The sequence below is a fragment of the Mustelus asterias genome, chromosome 12 (assembly GCF_964213995.1).
Source record: "Mustelus asterias chromosome 12, sMusAst1.hap1.1, whole genome shotgun sequence".
Taxonomy (NCBI): Eukaryota; Metazoa; Chordata; class Chondrichthyes; order Carcharhiniformes; family Triakidae; genus Mustelus; species Mustelus asterias.
Window position 1 is genome coordinate 13,282,515 of NC_135812.1, and position 27,094 is coordinate 13,309,608.

General features: G+C 41.5%; 1 protein-coding gene across 4 annotated transcripts in view; it reads left to right on the forward strand.

Moving 5' to 3' along the window:
* The window catches only part of akap10 (A kinase (PRKA) anchor protein 10), a 95,635-nt gene that overhangs the window by 46,880 nt on the left and 21,661 nt on the right, over positions 1-27,094 (forward strand). For all 4 annotated transcript variants that reach the window (XM_078224771.1, XM_078224769.1, XM_078224770.1 and 1 more), the window contains 5 exons: positions 3,279-3,848; positions 7,072-7,170; positions 9,434-9,518; positions 16,667-16,790; positions 26,642-26,778. In XM_078224771.1, coding sequence (XP_078080897.1) covers positions 3,279-3,848; positions 7,072-7,170; positions 9,434-9,518; positions 16,667-16,790; positions 26,642-26,778 — 1,015 coding nt within the window. The remainder of the gene's footprint in view (positions 1-3,278; positions 3,849-7,071; positions 7,171-9,433; positions 9,519-16,666; positions 16,791-26,641; positions 26,779-27,094) is intronic.

Consider the following 27,094-nt stretch of genomic DNA (forward strand, 5'->3'; position numbering starts at 1 on the left):
CTAGCAAGATAGGTCTTAAATGCTGTTAATGCGTCTGCCTCAACCACCTCACTCGGCAGTGCATTCCTGGCCCCCACCACACTGTGTAAAAACCTCCTGAAGTTTCTGTTCTATTATTGTATCATTGAGTGTTATATTTGCCATAGTCCCAACATTGTAAATGTTTTAAAATGGTTCGGCAATTGGGAGTCTATAGTCAAAAGCCAGACATTCTCCTGATGCTATGGAATTAAATTGTAAATTTGATTTTTATATTTATTCAACTAAGTATGAGGATTAAAAATTGAAGAGACAATGTAGAACGAGGGAAAAATCCCATCAGTATTTGAAAGCATTTAGAACTCTTTTTGACATAGTAGTTAATGTCATTTTTGTATCATAGATCTCTTGTATCTGAGTTGGGTGACTGCACCACTAACTATCTCATTATAATCTTAGTGAGCCCATTTACAAGTTGCCACCTTGACTTTATCAATGTGATATCGCTATAGTGTGTGTGGCTGCCTTCCAACTTAATAGAATTTTTATTGCATCAACATTAACTGCTGAAGACTTGCAATAAACGCCTAGTTAGTCTTCATGTCCAAGACAGCACGATGGCACAGTGGTTAGCTCTGCTGCCTCATAGCGCCAGTGACCCGGGTTCGATTCCCGGCTTGGGTCACTGTCTGAGTCTGCCTGTGTCTGATGGGTTTCCTCTGGGTACTCCAGTTTCCTCCTACAGTCTGAAAGACATGCTGGTTGGGTGCATTGGCCATGCTAAATTTTCCCTCAGTGTACCCGAACAGGTGCTGGAGTGTGACGACTAGGGGATTTTGACAGTAACTTAATTGCAGTGTTCATGTAAGCCTATTTGTGACACTAATAAATAATAAATACTTTGGTATATATGGCAGGATAAATCTAAACGTCCACAAACTATCACAAACTTCAAATTAAAGCTGTTTTTTCTCTTCGTGTTTATTTTCAAATCCTGAAGTATATCATCTTAGCACTTCTGAGTTTGCAGTATTGACAGGATCAATTTGCACTGCTACCTTTGTTATGTGCACTGAAAGATGATGTCTGGCAGCTCTGCTTTCAGCTGCCTATGCCTGAAGATTTGGCGTTTTATCAGCGGACCTCACCACCACCCTACCTCCCACTCCTTTAAGACGCTCCTTTTGACCAAGTTTCTGGTCGCCTGTCCTATGTCGTCTTCTGTGGCCTAATCTCAAATTTTAATTTGGTAATGTTCCTGTGAAGCAGAAAGATTTACTACATTGAAGATGCCAAAAAATATAACGTTATTGTTGACGTGTAATTAACTAACCTTTTTCGTTCATTCACAAATGAATCCGAGATTAAGATCATTGTTAACCTATACAAAGCAGCCAGAAAATGTCTGGGGCTACAATAGCTTTAGAGTAAACACAGGATAACATCAGTGATACTGCTATATCTCTCAACATTACGGAGTCGTACCTGGAATACTTCTAATGGCTTTGTCCTTGTTGGGAACAGTTTTCATTAATTGAAGTTAAAGTTCCTGATGTTAGGCACTGGAGCCCCATCACGGGGAACAAACCACCACTGAAGAGCTTCCAACACCCAAGGACAAAAGGTCAAAGCCTTCACTGAAACCCCCCCCCAATAAAATAAATGAAACGCACAAAAATCAACACTTGCACAAATGTCACTTTTGAATTTAGCATGGCCGATGCACCTAACCAGCACTTTCGGACTATGGGAGGAAACCAGAGCACCCAGAGGAAAGCCACGCAGACATTGGGAGAACGTGCAAACTCTGCACAGACAGTGCCCCAAGCCGGGAATCATACCCGGGTCCTTGACACTGAGGCAGCAAATGCAGAGCCAATCATAATCATGGTCTCTTGCCTGCGAGGTAGCTGTAGCAATTTTAAAATACCTGGTGATGAGTAATTTATTTATTGAAAATAGAAGAGAAGGAGCCACAACCAGTAGATAGTTTTTATGCAGTATTTTTCTCTCTAGTTATGCTATATCAGCAGGATACGTTATGTACAGTGAACAAGATTTAATCCTAAACTGCAAATGAGTTATTTATGAAGAAGCTAGCAGAATTCAAAAGGTGGATTTCTTTGGCTAGAATTTTAATTATATTACCTCTAAGAAATGCAATATCAAATATTCTTAAGGTTCCCTTCTAGAAGTAGTATTTAATACATTTTGAATTATGTAGCAGATCATGGTGGGTCCAACTTTGTGAGTCATGGAAATGACTACAGGAGGGGCCTGCTGAATAATGCATATTCTAATGTTAAATTGATATCCTAGAATTTCTTTTGTTTTCATTGCCCTTGGGAAATCAAGAGCAATTTTGGAGACTTTTGATGGTGTATATCTGACTTCCTCAGAAGATAAAACAATTTGGTGAAAATTCATGGCATTCCAAGTTCTGCATATTTATTTGAAAAGAGTTTCATGATGGGCCAAACAAATGTGTCACTTCGTACCTTTACCCAATAGTGTCTGACATTGTGCATAATTTTGTATGCTCAAGGACCTTGTAGCAGTACATCCAGTGTGAACTAGCAGCATTTTTCCCCATTTGTGTTGCATTCTCTGCATTTCGAGAAAACACACTTTTGTGCTTCATTGCAAACAGCTGTTTGCATAACTGATGTATGTGTACCTTTTGCAATGGGAGGCGCAAGTAGACAGCTGTCTGCAGTGAAGTATGCAGTGAGGTCCTTGCAAGGTCAGACATTGAAGAATTACTGGATGAAAGTTGCTGTCTGGACCTACAGTAAAGAAAATAACATCGTGGGTTGTAAATGGATTTGCCACATTTGGTGCTTGGGAAATGTGCCACCTCCATTTTTGCGGTTTTCCCCAAGGGCTTGGCTGAGTTGGGTAATCTGCAATGTGGCAGGTGTGCGACATATCCTACCAGTGCACGACAGAATAACATAATGCTAGCAGGAACATCCTACAAATGCTGCATTTTTAAAAAAAATTGGCTTTACTTCTTAAAAGTATATATAATTGGTTTATTCCACCCTGGGTAGTGGTGGCTGTACTACACCCAACAATAATTGATTGGAACCATTTCGCAGGTAGGTAAGAGTGTTATTTTTCAACAGATTTAGAACAATATTGACTATTAATAGCATTATAACTCAACATATGTATTGAAGCAGAAATGTATTCCTCCTGTGGTGTGCTCTGGTTTGACGTATCACTTGGTGCAAATAAGCCACTGTACTGAATTTAAAAGATTCCATCCTACTTTTCATGTTTTTGTTTTTAAATAGGTCATTCTTGCCTGAATTATAAAGCTGAAGAGACTAACTCCAGGCTCTCAAAGACTCTCGAACAAGTCCTGCAGGACAGCACTGCTCTCCCGTACATCATCCAGTTCATGGAGATGCAAGGAGTTGGACACTTAGTCAAATTCTGGTTGGAAGCAGAAAGTTTCCGCTCCACAAGCTGGTCTCGCATCAGAGCCCACAGTCTGAACACGGTAAAGCACAGCTCTCTCGCGGAACCTGCTTCTCCAGCAAACAGACATTGTGATGCTGATGTGCCGGTATCGTGTGGCTCCAGCACATCATCTGACCTGGAGGCGAAGGACAATTTGGTTTCTAGCGGTGATAAACTTAGTGTTCCAGACCCCATGGGCCTGAACAGCGTTGGGCGAAATAAAAAGTCTCCAAACCACTCATTAAATCAGGACGGCAGTGATCTAAATCCATTGCTTGTTGGGACATCAAGAACAGTAACTGTTCATACAGTGGCCACCAGTCAAGAATCTCTAAAACCTGCATTGAAAGGGCATCCACACCAAACGGGGATGAAAGGCTTATCGGGGAAACTGATGAAAAGTAAGCCTACTTCTATCTTATCGTTTTCCTTCAGAGATAATCACCATTTCCCTTTCTATGATGCGTTTAATCTGTGATATTAGGATTTACTTTGTTGTTGGCATTGAGAGGTTCCCTAAATCATTGCTAGCTGGTAAAAACCTGATAAAAGTCCAACAAACATAATAAATATTAAATTCATTGAGAGAGAGCAGAATCTGATAAGTTGGAAGTTTACTCGATAGTGTAATCCCTTTGTGTACTTGTTGAGTAAAGGTCCATTTTTCTTCCAAGTGTTATGCTACTGAAAATGCTATTAACTAGACTGTGGACAAACAATGATTAACATTCAAAGAAAAATGCTCTCCCCCAATAGCTTAATGAGTTGATTCACAAGCAATTGAGCTAGACAGAACAAGGCATCCCAATTTCCATTCCTGGTCTCTACTAGGCTGGTGATAAGAGAGAAAACTAAATTTTTAAGAATGCTTTTTTTTGGGGGGGGGCAGCTGGGTGGTTTGCTGCAAGGGCAAGGATACGCATTTCAACGTGAAAAAGCCGACTGATAATTTAGTACCAGTGGAATACATTTTATTATGTTGCTGACAGTTTTCTCCTTTGAAAAGTAAAATGCACATTTTGAAATTAAACCCCCATTTTATCACTGAGTAAGATGCGACTCTGTAAACTTTGAATGAAAAACTCTTGAAATGAGCTCTGGTTTTGAGACTCCCATGGTTTCATCTTTCTTGCGGAGAACTCTGTAGCAAATACAAAGTGGTTAATATATGTTTGTAGCAATCTGGCTTGCTCCTGTTCAAACTATCCAGATTACAAAGAATGAACGCTGTATGGACAAATTGGTAGCATCCACCACCATGTCAGGAGATGGGGGTTTCGGTTTTGATGCCAAAATTCATGTCCACAATCCTGAATTGGCATTCCACTGCAGTAATGAGAGAGTGCTGTGCTGTTGGTGGTACTATCCTTTAGATGAGATAGTAAACAATAGTGCAATGTCCCTGTTTAGTTAATTCTGCGGATCTGCTTGAAGAACGAGAAGTTTCTTGAGCATCTTGACCCACATTCCTCACTCTGTCTAGACTACCAGAAAACCTTGGAGTATTCTCAATGATTTACCAGAGTTTCTTCCTCAACCAGCATCACTGAAAATTGATAAACCGATAACTAAAGTTTCTGGTGTTGAGAAGCTGATATATTCCTCTTTTTATAAGTTAGTTAATTTGGAAATAATTTGTCCAGTGATGTGATTTAGACAATTTAGCAACATCAAGTGATACTCTTAGAAATACAAAGTAAATGGAGTTTTCTGTTTTCATTTCTCTCCCAACTTTATTTGGTTGAATTACCAATGAAGTTATAAAAGTCACAGTTCCTGTGGGAAAGCTATAACTCGTGGCATAAACATTGTGCTTCAAATTATTGAATAAATTCAGTGCACTTTTCAGGCAGGAAATCCCAAAATTGAACAAGTACTTAAATTCTGCATGTGAATTCCGTGTTCACATATGTAGGAAACCTGATAAAAGTCTAACAAACATCATTAATATTAAATCCATTGAGAGAGAGCAGAATTTGACAAGTTGGAAGTTTACTCGATAGTGTAATCCCTTTGTGTACTTGTTGAGTAAAGGTCCATTTTTCTTCCAAGTGTTATGCTACTGAAAATGCTATTGACTTCAATTCTTCAAAATGGTGCAGGCTCTTGTTTTGAATACATGTTCAGATTTGTGCATACAGTCATTCGATTTAATTTGATGTCTTTTAAAATTACTGCAGAGTTCAATGAAAAGCCACAGACTTTGTTATTGCAAACTTCAGGATTCTCCAATTCTTAAACTTAAGCAAATTCTGGGATTGTTTAAATTTAATGCATCCTCTTCTTTTTCTCCCCTCTCCCCATCAATTTTAATTTCCCCCACATAATGGGCGGCATAGTGGTTAGCACTGCTGCCTCACAGCGCCAGGGACCTGGGTTCAATTCCCGGCTTGGGTCACTGTCTGTGTTGCCCATTCTCCCCGTGTCTATGTGGTTTTCCTCCGGGTGCTCCGGTTTCCTCCCACAGTCCGGGTTAGGTGAATTGGCCGTGCTAAATTGCCGCTTAGTGTCAGGGGTCTAGCTAGGGTAAATGAATGGGGTTGTGGGGGATAGGGCCTGGGTGGGATTGTGATCGGTGCAGACTCGATGGGCCAAATGGCCTCTCTCTGCACTGTATGATTCTATGATCTATAACTTGTGTACAATGTAGCTTGTATTCGTGTTTTGGAATCGAAGAAGGACTTGCTTAAGGAAGTGTTTGCAGTGTCCTCAAGTTTATAAAACACCATAGTTTTATAACTATGAAACTAATTTTAATATTTGAAAGTTCTCCAAGCACAAAATCAGTAAAAGCCTCTTACATTTCCTGCACAGATTTTGATATCTAGGGCCATGGTCTTGTCAGAGATAGATTTGGAGGAATGGGGGAATTGCTTTATATGATATATGAAGCATATTAAATTATTACTTAACCCATAGTGTAAGGTACATTATGTGCCATCACTTGCAAACCTCCAGTCTCACATGCAATTCAACCTTCAATCTCCTATTTGTACAAATGAGTTGCAGTCTCTTCATCCCCAGTTTACAGGAGGGCACAGAAAAAGGGCTTTTTTAAAGCCTTTTGAATCTAGTCTTTAATTTTTTTGCATGTACACTGTGCCACGTTTAATGTACAATATAAATCATCTGATTTTACAACAGGACAGCCCAGGTCCAAATCATCTAAAATTGCTTTGAGAATTGAGAAAGAAAAATGTGCCCATAACAAAATGTTCCATACCTTCAACAATAAACTTCAGTGACAGCTTTTGCACAATTTGCTTTAAAATAATTTGGTCTGGCAGTTTATTTTGGGAAGTACTGCAAAATGTTTGGCAGCAACTGTTCTTGCACCTTTTTTGCTGCGATTGCATAGTACCACTAATGAGATTCAGCTCACAGAAGATGCATAACAACTGGTGTGCACTCATGACCCACGGTGCAAAATTAATTTTCTGTAGTATGGCATTTTTTGAGACTTGCTGATCGATAGGTTTTCCATTTTCCATGTTCTTCAATTTATAATATTTCAATCACCATTATTAACAGGCTTGTGGGGGGAAAAAGTTGTAATGCATTTGTTAATGCACCCAAGGGTTTTACTTTGAACAGTTAAATTCATGATTATTTTCACCTTTGCAGGTATAGAACGTGATGCAGTTAATATATTTACTAAATACATTTCACCAGACGCTTCTAGACCAATTCCAATTATAGAAGCAATGAGAAATGACATAGTAGGTAAGTAACTGACTGAATTGCTCTTTTGAATGGGGAGGTGTTATGGGATTAGTTGGCCTTCAAAGGGCATTTAATCTATTATGCTGGTTAAGCAAATAAAAGTGTGATATGCTAGATTTTCCATACCGTTAACTTTCCAACTATTATCAATCTTCTTTCAAATGGAATTCATAACTTGCCCGGATGTCATTCCATGTGCAGAGATAGCCTTTTAATATCTTACCATTGTGACCATATCACACGTGAAAGTAGTTTTTGAGTGTTAGGTATATCAATTCTGAAGGACTTCACAGATGAGGTGAATCCTATCCATGTGTTTCCTGGAGATGTGCTAGTGCCTGATAGAAATAGCTCAATGGTCAGGTGCTACTGAACTGCTGAGTGTCATTTTGGTGACAGTCTCTCTTAAAATGGGAAGTACAGACTAATTGCCCTATAATCTTAAAAAGGAAACTACCTGCACAGTCCCTGCTTCATTCCCATGGGGCAAATGGGATCAAAGGTTATGAGGAAAAAGCAGGATTAGGCTATTGAGTTGCATGATCAGCCATGGTCTTAATGAATGGCGGAGCATGCACGAAGGGCCAAATGGCCGCCTCCTGCTCCTACCTTTTATATTTCTATGTCTCTGTTTCTATTCAGTTCTCCCATATTATTGAAAACTGCTTCAGTCTGTTCCAGATCACAATGTCCCAAGAATGGCCTTTAATTGTGTCTCACCAGGGTGGGTGTTGCACATAAAGTTTATTTATTAGTCACAAGAAATGGCTTATATTAACACTGCAATGAAGTTACTGTGAAATTCCCCTAGCCGCCCCAGTCCAGCGCCTGTTCGGGTCAATGCAGCTAACCAGCACGTCTTTCAGAATGTGGGAGGAAACTGGAGCATCCGGAGGAAACCCACGCAGACACGGGGAGAACGTGCAAACTCCACACAGACAGTGACCCAAGCCGGGAATTGAACCCGGGTCCCTGGCGCTAACCACTGTGCTACCGTGCAGCCCTCAAGCATTCTCGTGATGCTTATCTTCTGGCAACTTGTAACCAGTAGCTCTGAATTGGGGTAACGTGGAGTGACTGAGAAGCATTCGCCAAGCATCCTCATCGACATGGCTGAAGAAATGAGTTTTTAGGAGGTTTTTGATAGTGGGTTTGGGGAGGGTTGGGTGGATGGAGAAGCAGCAAGCAGTAGTGAGAAAATTCCAAAGAGAAGAGTGAGTAACTGAAAGAATAGCATCTAAAGGGTGGGAATGGGGGTTTAAGATGAGAGATATTGTGTGTCCTTGTATCTTTCTTTATTGAATGACTTTTCATTAAGGTATACCTTTTATGGTTTTTTTCTTGTGTAAAATCCAACCTATGCTGAGTGTAGGTGTGCTGTCTGTCTCCATGTTCTGCTGGTTCTTTGGTATAGATCAGATAAGAACAGAAATTTGTGACATAGAAGGAGGCCAAGGCGGCCAATATTGTCCGGCAAGCACAGACAGTGCTATCCAACCTCATCCCACCTTCCAGTTCTTTGTCCGTAGTCTAGGAAGTTACGGCACTGCAAGTGCGTATCCAAGTATTTTTGGAGGATTTCTCCTTCCAGCACCCTTTCAGGCAGAGTTCCAAATCTTCACCATCCTCTGGATGAAAAAAATGTCTCCTCAACTCCCTTCTAATTATTACTCTGTATCATTGTCCCCTGTTATTGACCTTTGTGCTGGATGAAATTTCCTCATCTATACCCCTTCTCTTCTCACCCCATACGCAGAACTGAAATGTTTCAGAAGGTTTTAACTTTGATCTTCTTGCTGAACGGTGCAGTTCAAAACATTGGTAAAATAGTCTTTTCTGCTTGCATCTGGATTTTGAATTTTGAACTTCACTACCTGTAAATTGACTGAGTTAATTGATGAATCTGAGAAAGACACGCTCTCGTTTTTAAAGAGTGCCTATCCAAAATTTTATATGTTGAGTTTGCAAAAGATACTGGGTGGCAGAGTGTTAACTTAAGCTTATATCCAAAGCTCACAAAAATTGCCAATAGAGATTAAAAGGACACGCATTTTACTTTCATTTCTACTTAGTGCTGCCTTGCAGTTTGCTTAGTCCCAGAGCCTGAAAAATCTTTAAATTCTTCTCCTTTAAACGTAATTTAGCAAATGTCTATTTTTGAACGTATCTTCTAGATGCAGAATTATGAAATGTTTCCTTGTGGTGTATCACTGTGCGGTACTGAAATCCTTGGATAAACATATGGGCTTTTTTTTTTTTACAGCTAAGATATGTGGAGAAGATGGACAAGCAGATCCCAACTGTTTTGTCTCTGCACAAGCTGTAGTGTATGTTACGATGGAAAAAGAGTAAGTAAATATGAGGAAAATAATGAGCTCAAAGCATTAAGGGTTTATCCAGTTAGAGGTGAATATTAAAGCTGGGGCATCTTGACAAGTGTCAGGGCTAACAAAAAGCCTGTATTCATGTTGAGTTTGTATTTCAGTTTGGAACCTTGTGTGTGGGTGGATTTTGTCTAAACTGGATACATGATAAGCAGGTACTAACAAACAGTGTGGCTCTGAAAAGATGCAAAAGCCGCTGTTTTCAATGGTAAATTCTGGAGAAGATATTGTTTATTTAGTATTGGTGTACCATGCTATGCCATACTGTACCCATTGTACCATTGGCAAGCTGGAAAGAAGGACTGTAATGGCTCGGTGGTACCTGTCTAAGTGCACAACTGTGGTACTAAATAACACACAACAAAAAAGTTTAAATGAATCCTACCAGATCAATATCCCCTAACACCTGATGAAACATTGTAAGGTTCTTTTTACCCTGTGTTCTAATTACTCAGCAAAAATGTGCACTAGATGTTCTTGATAACACAATTAGGCAAATTTCATTTCTAGTAAAGTTTGCAAACCGTACATTGATTTGGTTAGTTCAGATGCCTAAAACAGCTGACTGACTTGGGTTACAATATTTGTCACAATGGTCCACTCGTATTTAAAACAAAAAAAACACAATTATGACAATCTTTGTTCCGTTTTACTGAACAGAAACTCTGGAATAGAAGTCAATACAAATCCCAGTTAAGCTGTCGTGACCTTCTAATTCCACAATTAAACACAAATTTTTAAACTTATACAGTGCATTCTCAAATCTAACATCTTCTCCGTTCCTTTATTCCCATGGCATGATGAGGTCTAGTTCATTGCTGGAAGCAATTGACAGACTGTCATGAATGACAGCGAGCCATTCTTTTTCCAAGAGGCGTGACGAGTGAGAGGCGGAAGAGGAATTCCTGCTGATTCAGTTCACAGTGAAGCCTGCAATCCCTTCCTCCCCCCGTGCCAATAACATTTATGCTACTTCTTCCAATAATGACTTCATTTGTTGTGGATGATCTAAATTTAGAAACTTTTCTTTCTATATACCTGGCCCTGCTAGGTATGAAGTTTAACAACACCAGGTTAAAGTCCAACAGGTTTATTTGGTAGCACATACTGCTAGGTATAGCAGTTCCCCTGAAGGACCTGCAGGAACCATTTGGAATTTTCTGACAGTTCAGTAGCTGCCATGGTCATTTCTGGAGCTTGCTCACAAATTAGCAGTGATGTGGAGTTGCCGGCGTTGGACTGGAGTAGGACAGTAAGCAGTCTCACAACACCAGGTTAAAGTCCAACAGGTTTATTTGGTAGCACGAGCTTTCAGAGCGTTGCCCCACCCTGGACTCACCTGATGCATGTTTTAGTGAATAATTTGGAAGTCTTGTTTCTAGGGGAGGGGAAGACCAGACTTGTGATCATGCCTTTCATGATCTCCGGACATACCAAAATGGTTTACAGCCAATTAAGCACTTTTTGAAGTCTTGTAACTGTTGCAGTGTAGGAAGCATGGCAGCCAATATGAGCACAGCAAAGCCCCACACAAAGGTACTCTGTCTTGGCGGTGTTGGTTGAGAGATAAATGTTGGCCAGCTCACCAGGGACAATGATTCTGCTTCTCTTCAAAGTGGTACCATGGGATCTTTCACGGATGCCTAAATGTCTCATTCATAAGATGGCAAGTCTGCTGACAGTGCAGCACTCCCTCCACACTGCACTGCAGTGTCAACCTAGATTTAGTGCTCGGGTCTGGAGTGGGACTTTTAAGCCCATGGCTTTCTGACCCAGGCTAGACTGCTATCACATGATCAGCAGCTGACACTAAAGTTAATAAAATGTGTCATGCCTATATTTTATAAGAACTTAATAAGTTTACAGATGCATTTTTCTTCTGTCGAACAAAGCTCTGCAGTTAGTAGTTTTTTATTTATTTGTTAGTCACAAGTAGGCTTACGTTAACACTGCAATGAATTTACTATAAAAAAACCCTAGTCGCCGCACTCCAGCACCTGTTCGGGTACACTGAGGGAGAATTTAGCATGGCCAATGCACCTAGCCAGCACGCCTTTCGGATTGTGGGAGGAAACTGGAGCACCCGGAGGAATTCCACGCAGACATAGGAAGAATGTGCAGACTCCACACAAGACAGTGACCCAAGCCGGAATTGAACCCAGGTCCCTGGTGCTGTGAGGCAGCAGTGCTACCACTGTGCCGCCGAGTATTGGATCGTAAATACAACTGCACTATCAAGATGCCTGTTGCTATCTTAGTCTGGATGTGCCAACTTTGAAGATCTCAGCTGGAATACTGTCAGGGCCACAGGCTTTGTTGTTTTTCATACATTTGATTGCTTGCAGCAGCTCTCCTTTCGATGTTGGTTCACCTATAGATTCTACCACCGTGCCAGTGGAGTAGTGGTATTGTCACTGGACTAGTAATTCAGAGACCCACTGTGTTGCTATGGGGATGAGGGTTCGAAACCTGCCATGGCAAGTGTTGCCAATTCAAGTGAAACTTGAATTCAATGAAATATCTGGAATTAAAAACCACCACTATGGATTAATGGTCGAGGAGTTGTTCATGGATGACTGCATTGTCATCCTTAAGAAGAGAGACACCATCTTATGAACAAATAGGATTTTGTCCATTTGATGTTGATCTTTAGATTGCTCTTAAGGCTTCCATAAGCAAAGTCCAAGATCAACTACTTTGGAATGGGCACTATGGATAGCTGAAAAGTCACCTCCCCTGCCAGGTCCTGTTTTCTCAGCTCTCAACTGGCCAACATTCTTGGGGAGTACAAAGAACCACAAAGAATTTCTGAAGCTCTCATTGATGCTCAACAGCATTGATAATGACTCAAGGAGCTTACTCCCAATCATTCAGAATAGCAGCCACTTGTCCGTCAAGCTGCATCACACTTTGAGTCACAGTGACTTAATGGTGAGGGAAAGCGACGGCAGGGCAGGACAGAAAGGGGACCAAGTTCTGTATTCCAGACTCCACTACCTTGTGGAACATCCTTCCCCATTTGCCCAAAGATCTGTGGGTTGAGAATTGGTGTGTTAGTCACATGAAGACCCATGACAGAAACTTACAACCCTGAGCAGGCATCATGCTTGAATTGAGAGACAGCCATCGCTGAGGTTAACTTTGTAATGGAGAATTTTAACCACCATTAAGACCTTAGGACTCATTAGTGACAGTACAAAGAGCTTTCAGTTTTTTGGTGTAAATCCAATATTGAGGCCAAGCTGAATCTAAAGAACAGTGGAAACTTTCTCCTCCAGTGAATGTAACTCTGCTGCAGTCTTTCGTAGAATCCCAATTCCTAATTCAGGGTGCACTTGCAATACAACTCCAAGTCGATGTAAAATCCAAAACACTTCACATCAGTGCATCATAATCTGGTCTCTGTAGCATGCTTGGGAAAAATGACCAAGTATTTCCTAAAATACAAGAGAATTGGGGAAAAGCAATTATTTGCAGACGTGTTTTACACACTTGTGTAAATCGAAGTAGTTACTCCTTTTCAGTCTACTTTTGCCTCAAAACAGCAGATTGTTCCAAACATGTGGAGGTTTAGTTTTCACCTGCGATGGTAGAATTGCTGCTGGACTCTACATTACTACTGTGATTTCAGCTGGGTCGATGCTCCCTGGTGCGTGCACGCTTTTCATTCTCTCGGATACAGAAAAAAAGTGAAAAGAGCTCCTTGATAAAACGGTGGAAATTGTGACTGATAATTTATTGCCATCTTGTGGTTAAACCTGAAAGTAAAATTTGGGCATTCCAACTGCTGCTGGGTCACAGTTTAAGTACTAAGATGTGGTACTTAGGTTGTTCAAAAAAATGCAGTGCAAGGTAACTTTCAGCCATCATGATGCATCATGTTTGTTAATCTAAATATTAGGAGAGGTTACCATTTTTAAAATTCATTCATGGGACATGGGTGTCGCTGGCTGGCCAGCATTTATTGCCCATCCCTAGTTGCCTTTGGAGGGCAGTTGAGAGTCAACCACATTGCTGTGGCTCTGGAGTCACATGTAGGCCAGACCAGTTAAGGATGGCAGATTTCTTTCCCGAAAGGGCATTAGTGAACCAGATGGGTTTTTCAGACAATCGACAATGGTTTCATGGTCATCAGTAGATTCGTAATTCCAGATATTTTTATTGAATTCAAATTCCACCATCTGCTGTGGAAGGATTCTAACCCGGGTCCCCGGAGCATTAGCTGAGTTTCTGGATTAATAGTCTAGCGATAATACCGCTAGGCCATTGCCTCCCCTTGAAAGATTAAAATTATTGAAAACGTTTGGGGTGGCACAGTGGTTAGCACTCACAGCACCAGACACCCGGGTTCAATTCCAGCCTTGAGTGACTGTCTGTGCAGAGTTTACACATTCTTCCCCTTGTCTGTGTGGGCTTACTCTGGGTGCTCTGGTTTTCCCCCGCACTCCAAAGTTGTGTGGGTTAGGTGGATTAGCCATGCTCAATTGTCCCTTAGTGTCAGAAGGATTAGCAGAGTAAATATGTGGGGTTACGGGGGATAGGACCTGGGTAGGATTGTTATCCGTGCAGGCTCAATGGGCTGAATGGCCTTGTCCTGCACTGTAGGGATTCTATGATCCTATGTGTTGTTATTTTGACAACTCCTTGTCCTTTTGTAATTTTTCATCTCCACTCACTTTCCCTCGTGTTATTCGGAAAGGAACAGATTCAACAGGACAGATTTCCTTTTCCTGTTTCATAATGCATCTTTTCAGAAGTGCAATGAACCCTTTTGTACAAACTAGTGCCATAATTACTAAGAAGAGTCATTCTGAAAAATCCATCAATCTTCCTGCTATCTATTGCACTTATGGACTTGGTAAAATGTGCATTATATCTCTCTGTAAACAGTATTGTTTCTCATAATGTCCTTTGTTCCAGTTTATTCATGTTTTTCTTAGTTCCTCTCTTTACTGCCCCAAAACATTTAATGGGTGAGAATGAGCTGTACACGGTCTGCATCTAAATTCTTGTAACATGCAACTGATGATTTAATCTCTACAAAGTAAACACTTAAAGAATAAAAATGCACCTGTTTACTTATTACTGTTCAACTGCAAGGTTTTGTAAGATAATTATGTTTTGGACTGCAAGGTAAAATGGAGTGATGAAGAATCATGTGATCTGCTATGAGTTCTACCTGACAGCAAGCCTCTGTGCTTGGTTATCCTGGGAAGTGGGGGATCCAGGTCAGATGTTATTGAAAAGCACACCTGGAAACAAAGGCAGGACAGGAGCAGAGGAAGAGCAAGGCAGAACAGCAGTTGCTGCAGTCTGCAGAGGAAAAAGACCATTTTCTGTGTTAGCTACAAGGCAGAATGCTGGGAAAAGCTTGTCCACTGATCGAAGAGAAGAAACGCGCAGAAATTTTAAGGACACTGGAAGATTTTGCCCTGGCAAGGCTGGGAAAAGAAATCACCAGAGTGGACCTTACTGCTGGAAGTCAGTTTGGAAATGCGCAAAAGGCTGAATACTTGATGGTCATTGGATATTATGACTCAGCAAAATGAGGAGAAATGAATTTGTTGGAAGCTTTAGACTATTTCCTGAAAAGGCTCAATTTGGTGGAAATCATGCTGCAAAATGTATATGCAAAGTGGGTTTATCAGTCACATCAAAACATTGAGTTCTCTTTTCTGTAGTTTAGAGTATTGCTTACTAAGTAATTATTCAATGTTGCTTTTGGTTTGTTTGTGTTGCAGTAAAAGTCTTAAAACCTGAAATCTTGCCATGAAATTCTTCAAGTCAGTCAGTGGGAATTGAAATAGCCTTTTTACATATTATCAGTCTCTATGGGGATTGTTTAAAGACTTTAATACTTTGGGGTTTTGGAAATTGTAAACCATTTCATGATTTGAAGTATCACCCAAACTTGTATGTCCCTCGCCTGTGCACTCTACAATGGCAGATTTGGTTGCTTTGTTGGGGAGGCGATGGCCTAGTGGTATTATTGCTAGACTATTAGCCCAGAAACTCAAGCTAATGTTCTGGGGACCCGGGTTCGAATCCCGCCTTGGCAGATGGTGGAATTTGAATTCAATAAAAAACCCCAGGAATTAAGAATCTACTGATGACCATGAAAAACCATTGTCAATTGTTGGAAAAATCCATCTGGTTCACTAATGTCCTTTAGGGAAGGAAATCTGCCGTCCTTACCTGGTCTGACCTACATGTGACTCCAGAGCCACAGCAATGTGGTTGACTCTCAACTGCCCTTGGGCCAACTAGGGATGGGCAATAAATGCTGACCAGGAAGTCACACCCATGTCCCACAGATGAATAAGAAAAAATCTGTGAATTCAGCAGTTTGTTGAAGATTTCTTAGAGTCTGCAGTTTGCAAGACACATTTGAAGATATAGAAAGGCACGCTTGATTTGCTGGAGATTCAACGCAGATTACCCACACTGTTTGTTTCAAATTGACAGCATTTTCACTTTATCTTTTATATTCTGCTAGTCCCATGTTTGCTAGTGTTGGAAATGTCTCTTGTAAATTTCACAGTGGAAAGAATGCTCGGGCAGCCTGACATTCATCCCAACATTACATTTTTGAAATTTGATTCTTTTTTTCAATTAGGAGACCCCCCTTTCCCAACTTCGGTCAGTCCCAGAGATAGCCTATACTGATACATTTCACTACATTACAGCAGCTCTGCCAAACCTTTGGGCTGTTTATAGTGCAAGATGTCTGATAAGGTCTAACACTGCAAACAGATTCAGTATAAGGTCACAATGGGAATGTTGTAAACAGTAATGGGACATCCATTATTCAGCCATAGTAGAAGAAAAGAATTTATTTTATACAGCTTTCGTGCCTTTTAATCTCCAAGGAAACAACATTATTAAAAGGGATAACTTTTTAAAAGAAGCCACATTTAGCAATATTAAGATGTATAACTTTAAAAGATGGATATCCTTGTTATGGAAGCCTTGGAATGTACCTAGATTTACATTTTTAAAACCGCATAATTTTCCTTTAGTAAAAACAGAATGCATAAGTGCAATTTTTATTCAGGAAAGGGCTTTTAAGATTTCAGCTAATATTCTCATTTTTTAATTTCATTCTCCAACAGGCACTTTACAGAATTTTTACGGAGTCATCATTTTTGTAAATACCAAATTGAAGTGTTGACTAGTGGCGTTGTTTACCTGGCTGATATTCTTTTCAATGAGTCAGCACTCTTCTATTTCTCGGAGGTAAGATGCAACATAGTGTGCACCGTCGTGAAAGCGTTGGCTGGGTATCTATTGGCTTTGACAGAGAGGGTCACCTGGACTCGAAACGTCAGCTCTTTTCTCTCCTTACAGAGGCTGCCAGACCTGCTGAGATTTTCCAACGTTTTCTCTTTTGGGCTGGTATCTAATGCAAATCTCCTGGTTGTTGTTCAGTAGGCAGCAGACGACCAGGATTTGTAGTAAACTAAAATGGTCATTCTTCAAGAATTTTGTGATGCGCACTTATTAAATATTGATAACAGCACTATCATATATTTTATATCTCTATGGAGATGACAGTTTCTCTGCATGCAATGGATTTTATTTTCAGTGCTTTAACATGTCTGCTCCATGTTTCAGCTCTGGGTTCCAACTCTTTCTACGGTTGGTTTACTTTTCCTTGTGTGTGTGTGTTTTATTTATATAATACTAATCAAACATAGTGAGCATCAATAGTCAATAGACTCACCAAATCAAACAGAACAATTGAACACTACAGCTACCAAATATTTTGTATAGTAATTTAATGTCGCTCATTTATGAAATTTGTGAAGCATAGAATACTGACATCTAGTGTATCATTTAAAAGCAAACGCAACTTGCAACCTAATGCTGAAAAACATTGTGAACCAAAGGAATTTTAAGGGGGTGACCAAATGCTTGTTGAAAGGGAGGTAGGGCTTGGAAAGAGGGGATGGAGCTGGAAGGCCAGAGGGGTTTATGGAGGGAATTTGACAATATGGATTTAAAGCAGCTGGAAGTACAGCTGCCAGGAGTGTAGAGCAAGGGGTTTGAGGAAGTGCTGGAGTCAAAAGTTTGGTGAGGGGTGTGCAGTTGTTAGGCTGAAAAAGGTTACAGAAGTAGGACTTGCCAAGCCATGGAAGGACTTTGACACGAGGCTGAAGATTTTGAATGTTGAGTTTGGGAAATCAGAGATCGAGGTCAGTGAGGGTAATTCTGATTGGTGAATGGAATGGGATACAGTAAGTCCCTATGGCGCTTCAATATCGGTTATTTAATGGGTCCTGTATTCTTGTTTAGCGCTGAGAATTTCATTTTAAAGTCATGTTGTGCTGGCCTGATGTAGGGCTGTGTGGCCCAAATGGCACCATTTTGAAGCGGCCTGTGCTGCTCCCTGATCCTTTGTCACACTGCTGACCCCCAAGGCACTCTGCCTCTGCCCCTGTCACTCTCTAACCCACCCTCTTGCCGATTCATCACCTCGCCAGTCCTCCTAGTCACTTCCCTCTCCTGACCATTCGCACTGAGCGAGGGCTCTGGAGATGAGTGACCTAGAAGTAGGAGGGGAAGCTTCAACTTCCTGCAAGGCACAGTTGCTCCGCCTGCCGCTCAACTCTCTCTCTCACACAGTGAGAGTTCAGGAGAGGGAAGCAGTGAGGGAGCATGAGGATGGATGAATGGAAGGGTCAGGGAGCGGGAGAGGCCACGAGCCTGAGTTGGTAGCGAGTGGGTGGGTTAGGGAGCGGCAGAGGCCACAAGCTGGAGGATTCGCACTGAGGGGTAGGGCCAGGAAGTGGATGAATGGTGAGTAAGGCGTTAGGGAAGTAGGATCAGCAGTGAGCGGGAAGCAAGTAGGAAGTTGCCGCATTTTATATTTTAAAATTTATTCTATTTTTTAAAGTTACTTATCAATATAGGAATTTAGCAATAAAAGTATTTCAACTCGCAGGGTATAATGTTTTAATTTTATCTGGCACGAAAGATCCTACAAATCTGAACTATAGTTTTTACATTGGTTTTAATGGGAAAAGCTGATTCATCTCCAGTCGTTTCACCTAAAGTCGCACTATTCAGGAACGCAACTACAAACTTAAGTGAGGCCTTACGGTACAGGCAGCTGAGTTTTGGCTGATCTTTAAGTGCTGGAGCATTGAAGGCTGGTCAGGACTATTTTGGACTAACTGAGGGCATAGATTTAGCTTCAGGGGAAAGTGAGAAATGGAGGTGGGCAATCTTAGAGGTGGAAGTGAGCCGAGAGGAAATAGGGTCAGGAACATGGCTTGGAGTTGCATAAGACAGCAAAGTGTAAGGAATCTGATTCAACTCATGATCATGGCAAGGAAGTGGGGGTGAAGCCGTTCTTCCTATGGTTTAACTGGAGGAATTTGCACCACTCAAGACCATCTGATGTGGGGAAGGTACCAGAATCAGTTAATGGAGACAGAGTGACTGAGCACTTGGACATGAATTGTCCAGAGCCACTTTTGGATTTGTAGAGTAGAGTTCCTATGAATGGCATTTCTATATTGGGGAGATTGGACCAAAAAATGGCAGTGTTGTTTCTGGCGAGAAAACTGGTGTGTTTCTTGCTAGAAAAACACGCCGGTTTTCTCTCCAGATTCTACCACACTGTCAAAAGAAATCAAGGGAAATGTTTTGCACCGTCATGCAGGAGGCGCAGGTACACAACTCGCCAGCAAAGCTCGGCTGCACTGAGAAGATGGTGCCCCGATTATAACATGAATAAACCATCCCATGAGGGAGGTCTCAGGGGCTCCCGACCTCACCCCTGATTGGCAATGGCATTTCTCTTTCCGCCCCGCCAATCCGATTATCAGCCCCTCCCCCTCTGATCATTGACGCCTTTGCACCTTTCGCCATTGACTTCAATACAATTCTGTACAAGGGACCACTAACAAAATCGTGGGTGGCACAATGGTTATCATTGCTGCCTCTCAGTGCCAGGGACCCCGGTTCGATTCCCGGCTTGGGTCATTGTCTGTGTGGAGTTTGCACATTCTCCCTGTGTCTGTGTGGGTTTCCTCCGGGTGCTCTGGTTTCCTGCCGCAGTCCAAAGATGTGCGGGTTAGGTACATTGGTCATGCTAAATTCTCCCTCGGTGTACCTGAACAGGCGGCGGAGTGTGGTGACTAGGGCATTTTCACAGCAACTTCATTGCAGTGTGATGTAAGACTACTTGTGACTAATAAATAAACTTTAGACTTTAGAAAAATGGAAGCTGGTGGGAATTGGCAGTAAACTGCAAAGAGAATTAGTTAAAAGTCAGGAGACAGAAAGTAAGAATAATGGATATATACTCCTTGGCTAGATGTGATTAATGTTGTGCTGCAGTTATCTGTACCGGGCCCTCAACTTTTCATGAGATATATTCGTGACTTAGACGAAAGAAATAGCTGTATATCCATGTCAGGTCCCACAAATGGCAAGAAAATAAAATAGTCACAGTTTTTGATGCTGTTAGTTGAAGGGTAAATACAGGTAAGGACACAGAGCTGCCATGTTCCTCCTCTACATATAGTGACAGTCAGTCATTTACACACGCCCGAACGTGTAGATGGGGCCTCTTTAATGCCTCATCCAAAAGGCAGAACTTAGGCCAGTGCAACACCCTTGGTAGTGCATTAAAATGTTGGCCTAGGTTTTGTGCTAAATTCCATGAATTTGGCTTGAAGCTGCAGTTTTCTGACTCAAACAAGATTTATTGAAGTTGTCACTTTTAGATAAATTTTGTTATTCTAAGTGTAGTTATGTTGGAAGCCCTAGTTTCAAACAGGTTTTCGTAGATTTGAATACGTAATCAGCAAACCAGAGTTGCACAACAAGCTGAACATCCTATCGGGTCACACCGAGGACAGCTACAAAGGAACGCTTTGTGTAATTGCTTGAACAGGCATAGAGCTGCACTCTGTAGGAAAACTGAACGCTGCCTTGCAACATTAAAAGGTTTCTGGTGGACATGTGGCCACTTCTTAAAAATGTGGCTTTGGATCAAGCTTGTTTTATTGCGTGTGATGCAAACTCAGCGATGTGGGATGGCCTCCTAGTGGATAACTCTTACTTTATTGTGCTTTTGTCAGAGCACAGCCCGAGTTCTGAATTATAAGATCACTTTCATGTTCAAGCCTGAGACTGCTTTGGATTGGCATGAGGAGTAATAAAACTAACCCGTCGCCCATTCCATAAAATAGATTCTGTAACAACAGCTAAATTCCTTTAACATAATGAAACATCCCAAGGCGCAAGAGCAATATAAAACAAAACATGACGCCAAGCCACATATGGTGATGTTAGGACAATTACCGAAAGCCTGGCCAAGGAGGGCCAAGTTTTAAAACGTCTTCGAGGCAGTGAGGTACAGAGAGTGAATTCCAGAGCTTGGGGCGTAGGCAACTGAAGACACAGCCACCCGTGTTGGAATGATTACAATCTGGGGTTCTGAAGAGGCCAGCATTAGATTACGGCAGGTATCTTGTGGGGCTGGAGGAGATTACAGAGATGGGCGGGGGGGGGGGGGGGGGGGCGGGGGGCGGGGGGGGGGGGGGGGGGGCATGGAGGGATTTGAAAACGAGGATGAGAATTTTATAATCAAGGCGTTACTCAAACAGGAACCAGTGTAGATCAGTGAGCACAGGGGTGGCACATAAATGGGACTGGGTGCGAGTAAGGACACAGGCAGCAGAGTTTTGGAAAACCTCGAGTTTAAACTGGGTAGAAAATGGGAAAGCAGCCAGGAATGCATTGGGATAGTCAAGTCAAAGGCATGAATGAACAGCAGATGGGCTGAGGCACGGGCGAAGTAGGGTAGTATTATAGCTGGTTTTCAGGATGGTGTGGATAGGTGATTGGAAGCTCATCCTGGAGTCAAATACAACACTGAGATTATGAATAGACTAGTTTAGTCTCAGACAGTTGCCAGGGAGAGGGTATAGAGTCGGGAGCTAGAAGAGGGGACTGAGAGTGATGGCTTCAGTCTCCTCAATATTTAAATGGAGGAAATTTCCAGTGCTGGATTTCGGATAAGAGGTCTGATAATTTAGAATGGAGTAGTTAAAGCAGTCATATAATCTATTGTAACAAATAATGAGTCAAAATACTCACCAGGAATTGAATCAGTTCTTGATTTATTAAACAGTAAAGTTGGTTGGGAAGGAAAATATAAAAACTGGTTCAGGACTTGAAGAATGAATTGATTTAAGTGGTTGTTTCTCATTCCTGCATTGTTATGTATGTGAATTAGTTGATGCCACTGCATTATTTGAGAATAACTTTTAAATAAAAATGTTCAGATTTATTTGAGAACATGTAGCAATCAATGTGCAACTTGCCTTTCCCATTCTTTTCAGTTTCCACGAGGACCTGCATAGATTTTATTTGAAACTCTGCTTTTATAGTTCTGTCTTGTTTTGAGAAAATATTTTTGTATCCGAGGGTTTTTTTTGGCATCTCCTAGGAGTTCTGATATTTTAGAAGTAGTGGCCGGTTGAGTGTTTGTGTTTGGTGATTCCAGCTGTGGCCATATTTCTGGGAATTTCAATCATACGGCCTCCTACCTCAACCACCCTGGCCAGTCATAAGAACATGACATAAGAACTAGGAGCAGGAGTAGGCCATCTGGCCCCTCGAGCCTGCTCCGCCATTCAGTAAGACCATGGCTGATCTTCTCGTGGACTCGGCTCCACTTACCCGCCCGCTCACCATAATTCTCAATTCGTTTGCTGTTCAAAAATGTATCTATCCTTGCCTTAAAATCATTCAATGAGGAGCCTCAACTGCTTCATTGGGCAGGGAATTCCAAACAGCTTTTGCCCACAACTTGGGCATTGCTGCCCTCATTCCCCTAGAACTAGGGGTCACTGTTTAAAAATAAGGGGTCGCCCATTTAAAACCGAAATGGGGCCAAAATGTTTTCACATAGAAGGTTGTGAACCTTTGAACTCTTTTCCTGAAAAGGTTGTGGAAACAGAGTCTTTGAATATTTTTGAGGAGGAGGCGGATAGATTCTTGGTTAGCAAGGGGGTGATAGGTTATCAGGGGTAGGCGGAGTGCAGATTTTGGGAGAGCGCGGGAGTATTATGTTGAGATAGAAGTGCAGCCGCCATATTATTAAATAGCGCAGCAGACTCGAGGGGCTGAATGGCCTGCTCATTGAACAAAATAGGAGTAGGAGTAAGCCATTCATATGAAAAATAGAAGCAGGAGTAGGCCATTTGGCCCTTCAAGCCTGCTCCGCCATTTATCTTAATCATGGTTGATCATCGAATTCAATATCCTGATCCCGCCTGCCTCCCATATCCCTTGATCCCTTTAGTCCCAAGAGCTGTATCTAATTCTTCTTTAAATCACACACCATTTTGGCCTCAACCACATTCGGTAGTATTGAATTCCACACATTTACCATCCTCTGGGTGAAGAAATTTCTCCTCACCTCAGTCCTAAAAGGTTTACTCTTATCTTGAAACTATGACCCCTCGTTCTGGATTCCCCCACCATGGGAAACATTCTTTCTGAATCTACCCTGTCTAACCCTGTTAGAATTTTATAAGTTTCTATGAGATCCCCTCTCATTCAGCCCTTTGAACCTGCTCCGTCATTCAATATGATCATGGCTGTCTCAATGCCATATCCCCGCACTCTCCACATATCCTTGACACCTTTAGTGTCCAGAAATCTATCTATTTCCTTAAATATATTCAGTGACTTGGTCTTCACAGCCCTCTGTGATAGAGAATTCCACAAGTTCACCACCCTCTGGGTGAAGAAGTTTCTCCTTGTTTCAGTCTTAAACGGCCTAACCCATATGCTGAGACTGACCTGATAAAACAACATCCCTGCATCCAACCTGTCCAGCTCTGTCAGAACTTTATACCCTTTAAAACAGATCTCCTCTCATTCTTCTAAGTTCCCATGAATGTAAGGCCAGTTGACCCAATCTCTCCTCTTAAGGCAATCCTGCCACCCCAGGAATCAGTCTGGTGAACCTTCGCTCCACTCCCTCTATGTCAAGTATATCCTTTCTTCGATGAGGAAACTTAAAGTACACACAATACCCCAGGTGTAATCTCACCACGACTCCGTACAGCTGCAGTGAGACATCCTTACTCTTCTACTCAAATCCTCTTACAATAAAGGTCAACTTACCATAACTGCTTGCTGTACCTGCATGTTTGCTTTCAATGACTGACATACTCAGACACCCAGATCCTTTTGTACTTCAACATTTCCCAATCTATTACCGTTTAAATAATATTCTGCTTCTCCGTCCAAAGTGGATAACTTCATATTTATTCACATTAAACTGCATCTGCCATGTATTTGTTCAGTCACTCAACTTGTCTTAATCACCTTGAAGCCTCTTAATATCCTGCTCACCACTCTCATTTCCACCAAGTTTCATGTTTTCTGCAAACTTGGGAATATTACTTTTGGTTCTCTCATCCAAACCATTGAGACATATATGTTGCGAATGGCTGTGGTCCAAGCACTGAGATCTGCCCATACCAATGTATTCCCCCCAATCTCGTACACTTTAATTTTGCACACCAAACTCTTATATAGGACTTGATCAGAAGCTTTCTCAAAATCCAAATACACCACATCCACTGGATCACCCTTACCTATTCTACTAGTTACATCTTCAGAAAACTCCAGTCGGTTTGCCAAACATGATTTCCCTTTCATAAATCCTTGTTTACTTTGTTTAATCCCGTTGATATTTTAGTGTCCTGTTATCGCATCCTTAATAATGGACTCTTTTAAAAAAAAAAAATGGACTGTAGTATTTTCCTTACTACTCCTGCTGCTTGTTCATTTGTCCCCCATACTATTTCCATTTTATAAATAAATAATCAGCAAAGTGTTCAAAGGAAATGGAAAAAAACCCACTTGTGTTGATACCCCTATTCTAGGTTGCTTGCAGCAGTGTCTAGGAGATTAATCACCAATTCCTGGAGGTTGGAAGGTCAGCAACTTTGCTCTGGTGTCATCTTGGTGTGATACAGGCCACAACTTGACAACGGGAGATGATTTCAGCTATTTGCATAGTGTATAATACTGAAGTGAATTGATTTTAAAAAAAATCAATAATTCACGAACCATTGTAGGTCTTAGTTGTTAAGAAACATGAGCTTCACGTTTCTGTTAAGGATAATGAATGTTTATTGATCATTTAACAGTCATGGACAAAGTGGCTTTGGTATTTCATAACCAGATTGATTGTGAATAATTACTATTTTGAAGCAATTACTTCAAATTTGCAAAGCAAATTTCCAGGCTGAGAAATGAAGATTAAAATGTTAAACTCTTTGGGCGGGATTTGCTGGCTGCGCTCACCCCAATGACGGAAAATCTCAACGGTCACGGCCTGTGTCCCGCCTGCTGCGATTCCTATAGCAGGCGGGATGGGAAAATTCCACCCTTTTCGTAACAGCTTAAAGAGGACAAGCAAGCAATCTTCCCAAAGACACAGGCTGCCTTGCGGCAATTTCAAATGGTCTTCTCAAAGGTGATTGTCTCCCTTCCCTTCCCTGAGAGAACAAACTGAAACTTGTGACTATGTCGTGAGGGGAAATTTAGCAAAAGCTGATGGGAAAAGTCATGGGCTTTAGGAGGTGGAGGAAGAAGGTTTAGGGTGTTTAAATTGGGTTGGGCTTGGGGAGATTGAGAATCACTCATCATCAGGCCTGAGGCAAGGCCACAAATTGAAGCATGATGGAGCAGCACGTGAGAATGTCGTGGAGCAAGATCAGACGAGAAGGATGTGGGATTGTGGATTTAAACCAGTAAATCTTCAAAGAGAAGAATTCCTCAACTCTTTTATTTTGGTTCAAAAAGAAAGGGGCTTTACAGAAGAAAATAATGTTATAGTTGGTAATTATTCTTGAGGTGAATCCCAATGTTAAATTTAAATGGATAAAGCAAATGGTACTTTCAAAGGCAAGGTGATAACTTAATATCTCTGCTGGTGCTATGGCAGTTTTGAATGAAATATCACCCAGATCTCAACAGCTTATTTTGTGCTACTTTCTCCACAATAATGCATCAAGTTTTACAAACAGAATATCAAACAGATCCAATAGTTGATCAAAATGTTTTATAATTGCACTTCATGAATTAGTATGTTTAAACAGTAATTTGTGCATACTTTCTGTAGCACATATGGAGAAAGTGTAGCCTGCTTTTGGTGTCGGATTTTTTGCAGACCTTCCTTGACAATCAAATGTCCGCTAGGACCTTTTACAGAAGAGGTGGTGAAGAATAACCAGTTAACATTTCCCATAATCTGTGTGAGGACTCGAAAATAAATTGATTTTTTTTGTGCAAGTTTATTTGTGGTGACTTGGTAGCATTCTCACACATGTCCAAAGGTTGTCGGTACAAGCCACACTAGACGAATCGAGTGTCTCAACTCGGAAGAAACTGTTACAATACGAAGGAAGTGCTGCATTGTTGAAGGCGCCACCTTTGGAAGAGATGATAAACTAAGTCTGCCAATTGAAGTGCGCATGAAAAAAAAAAATCCCCTGGTACTATTTAAGCTGAAGGCAGTTCCACCATTTTCCTAGCTAACATTACTTATGCAGTCAACAACAAAAACAGATTCTGGTGCTTCATTTGCTGTTGTCGATTTTGCGTTGCTGCTTTTGCCCACTTAAGGGCGGCACGGTGGCACAGTGATTGGCACTGCTGCCTCACAGCACCAGGGACCCGGTTCGATTCCTGGCTTGGGTCACTGTCTGTGTGGAATCTGCACATTCTCCGTGTCTGCGTGGGTTTCCTCAGCGTGCTCCGGTTTCCTCCCACAGTCCAAAAGACATGCTGGTTAGGTGCATTGGCCATGCTAAATTCTCCCTCCGTGTACCCGAGTAGGTGCCAGAGTGTGGCGACTAGGGGATTTTCACAGTAACTTCATTGCAGTGTTAATGTAAGCTTACTTGTGACACTAATAAATAAATTAACTTTAAAAAACTAAGGATCACACATTAGGTCATCGTTTGGTTGTGAACAGATGCTATCTAAACTGTAAGGTTTGGTTTGGAGAGCATTTAAATTCTTATTCCTTATTTTCTTTCTAGTACATGGAGAAAGAAGAAGCTGTAAATATCCTGCAGTTTTGGTTGGCTGCAGACAACTTCCAAGCTCAGCTGGCCGCTAAAAGCGGGCAGTACGATGGTCAAGAAGCACAGAATGATGCCATGATCTTGTATGATAAGTAAGTTCAGAAAAACAAATAAGCAAACTTGGTGTGTGAGCCATGACAATTGAGAATTGTAATTTGTAATATAGCTTTGTAGATCAAATGTTCTTAAACTAAAGCAATAACTTCAGATATGCTAAGAGACTTTGGGGTGTGCATGAATCATAGAATCCTACAGTGCAGAAGGAGGCCATTCGGCCCATCGATTCTGCACAGACCACAATCCCACCCAGGCCCTATCCCCATAACTCCATGCACTTACCCTAGCTAGTCCTCCTGACACTAGGGTCAATTTAGCCTGGCCAATCCACCTACCCCGCACATCTTTGGA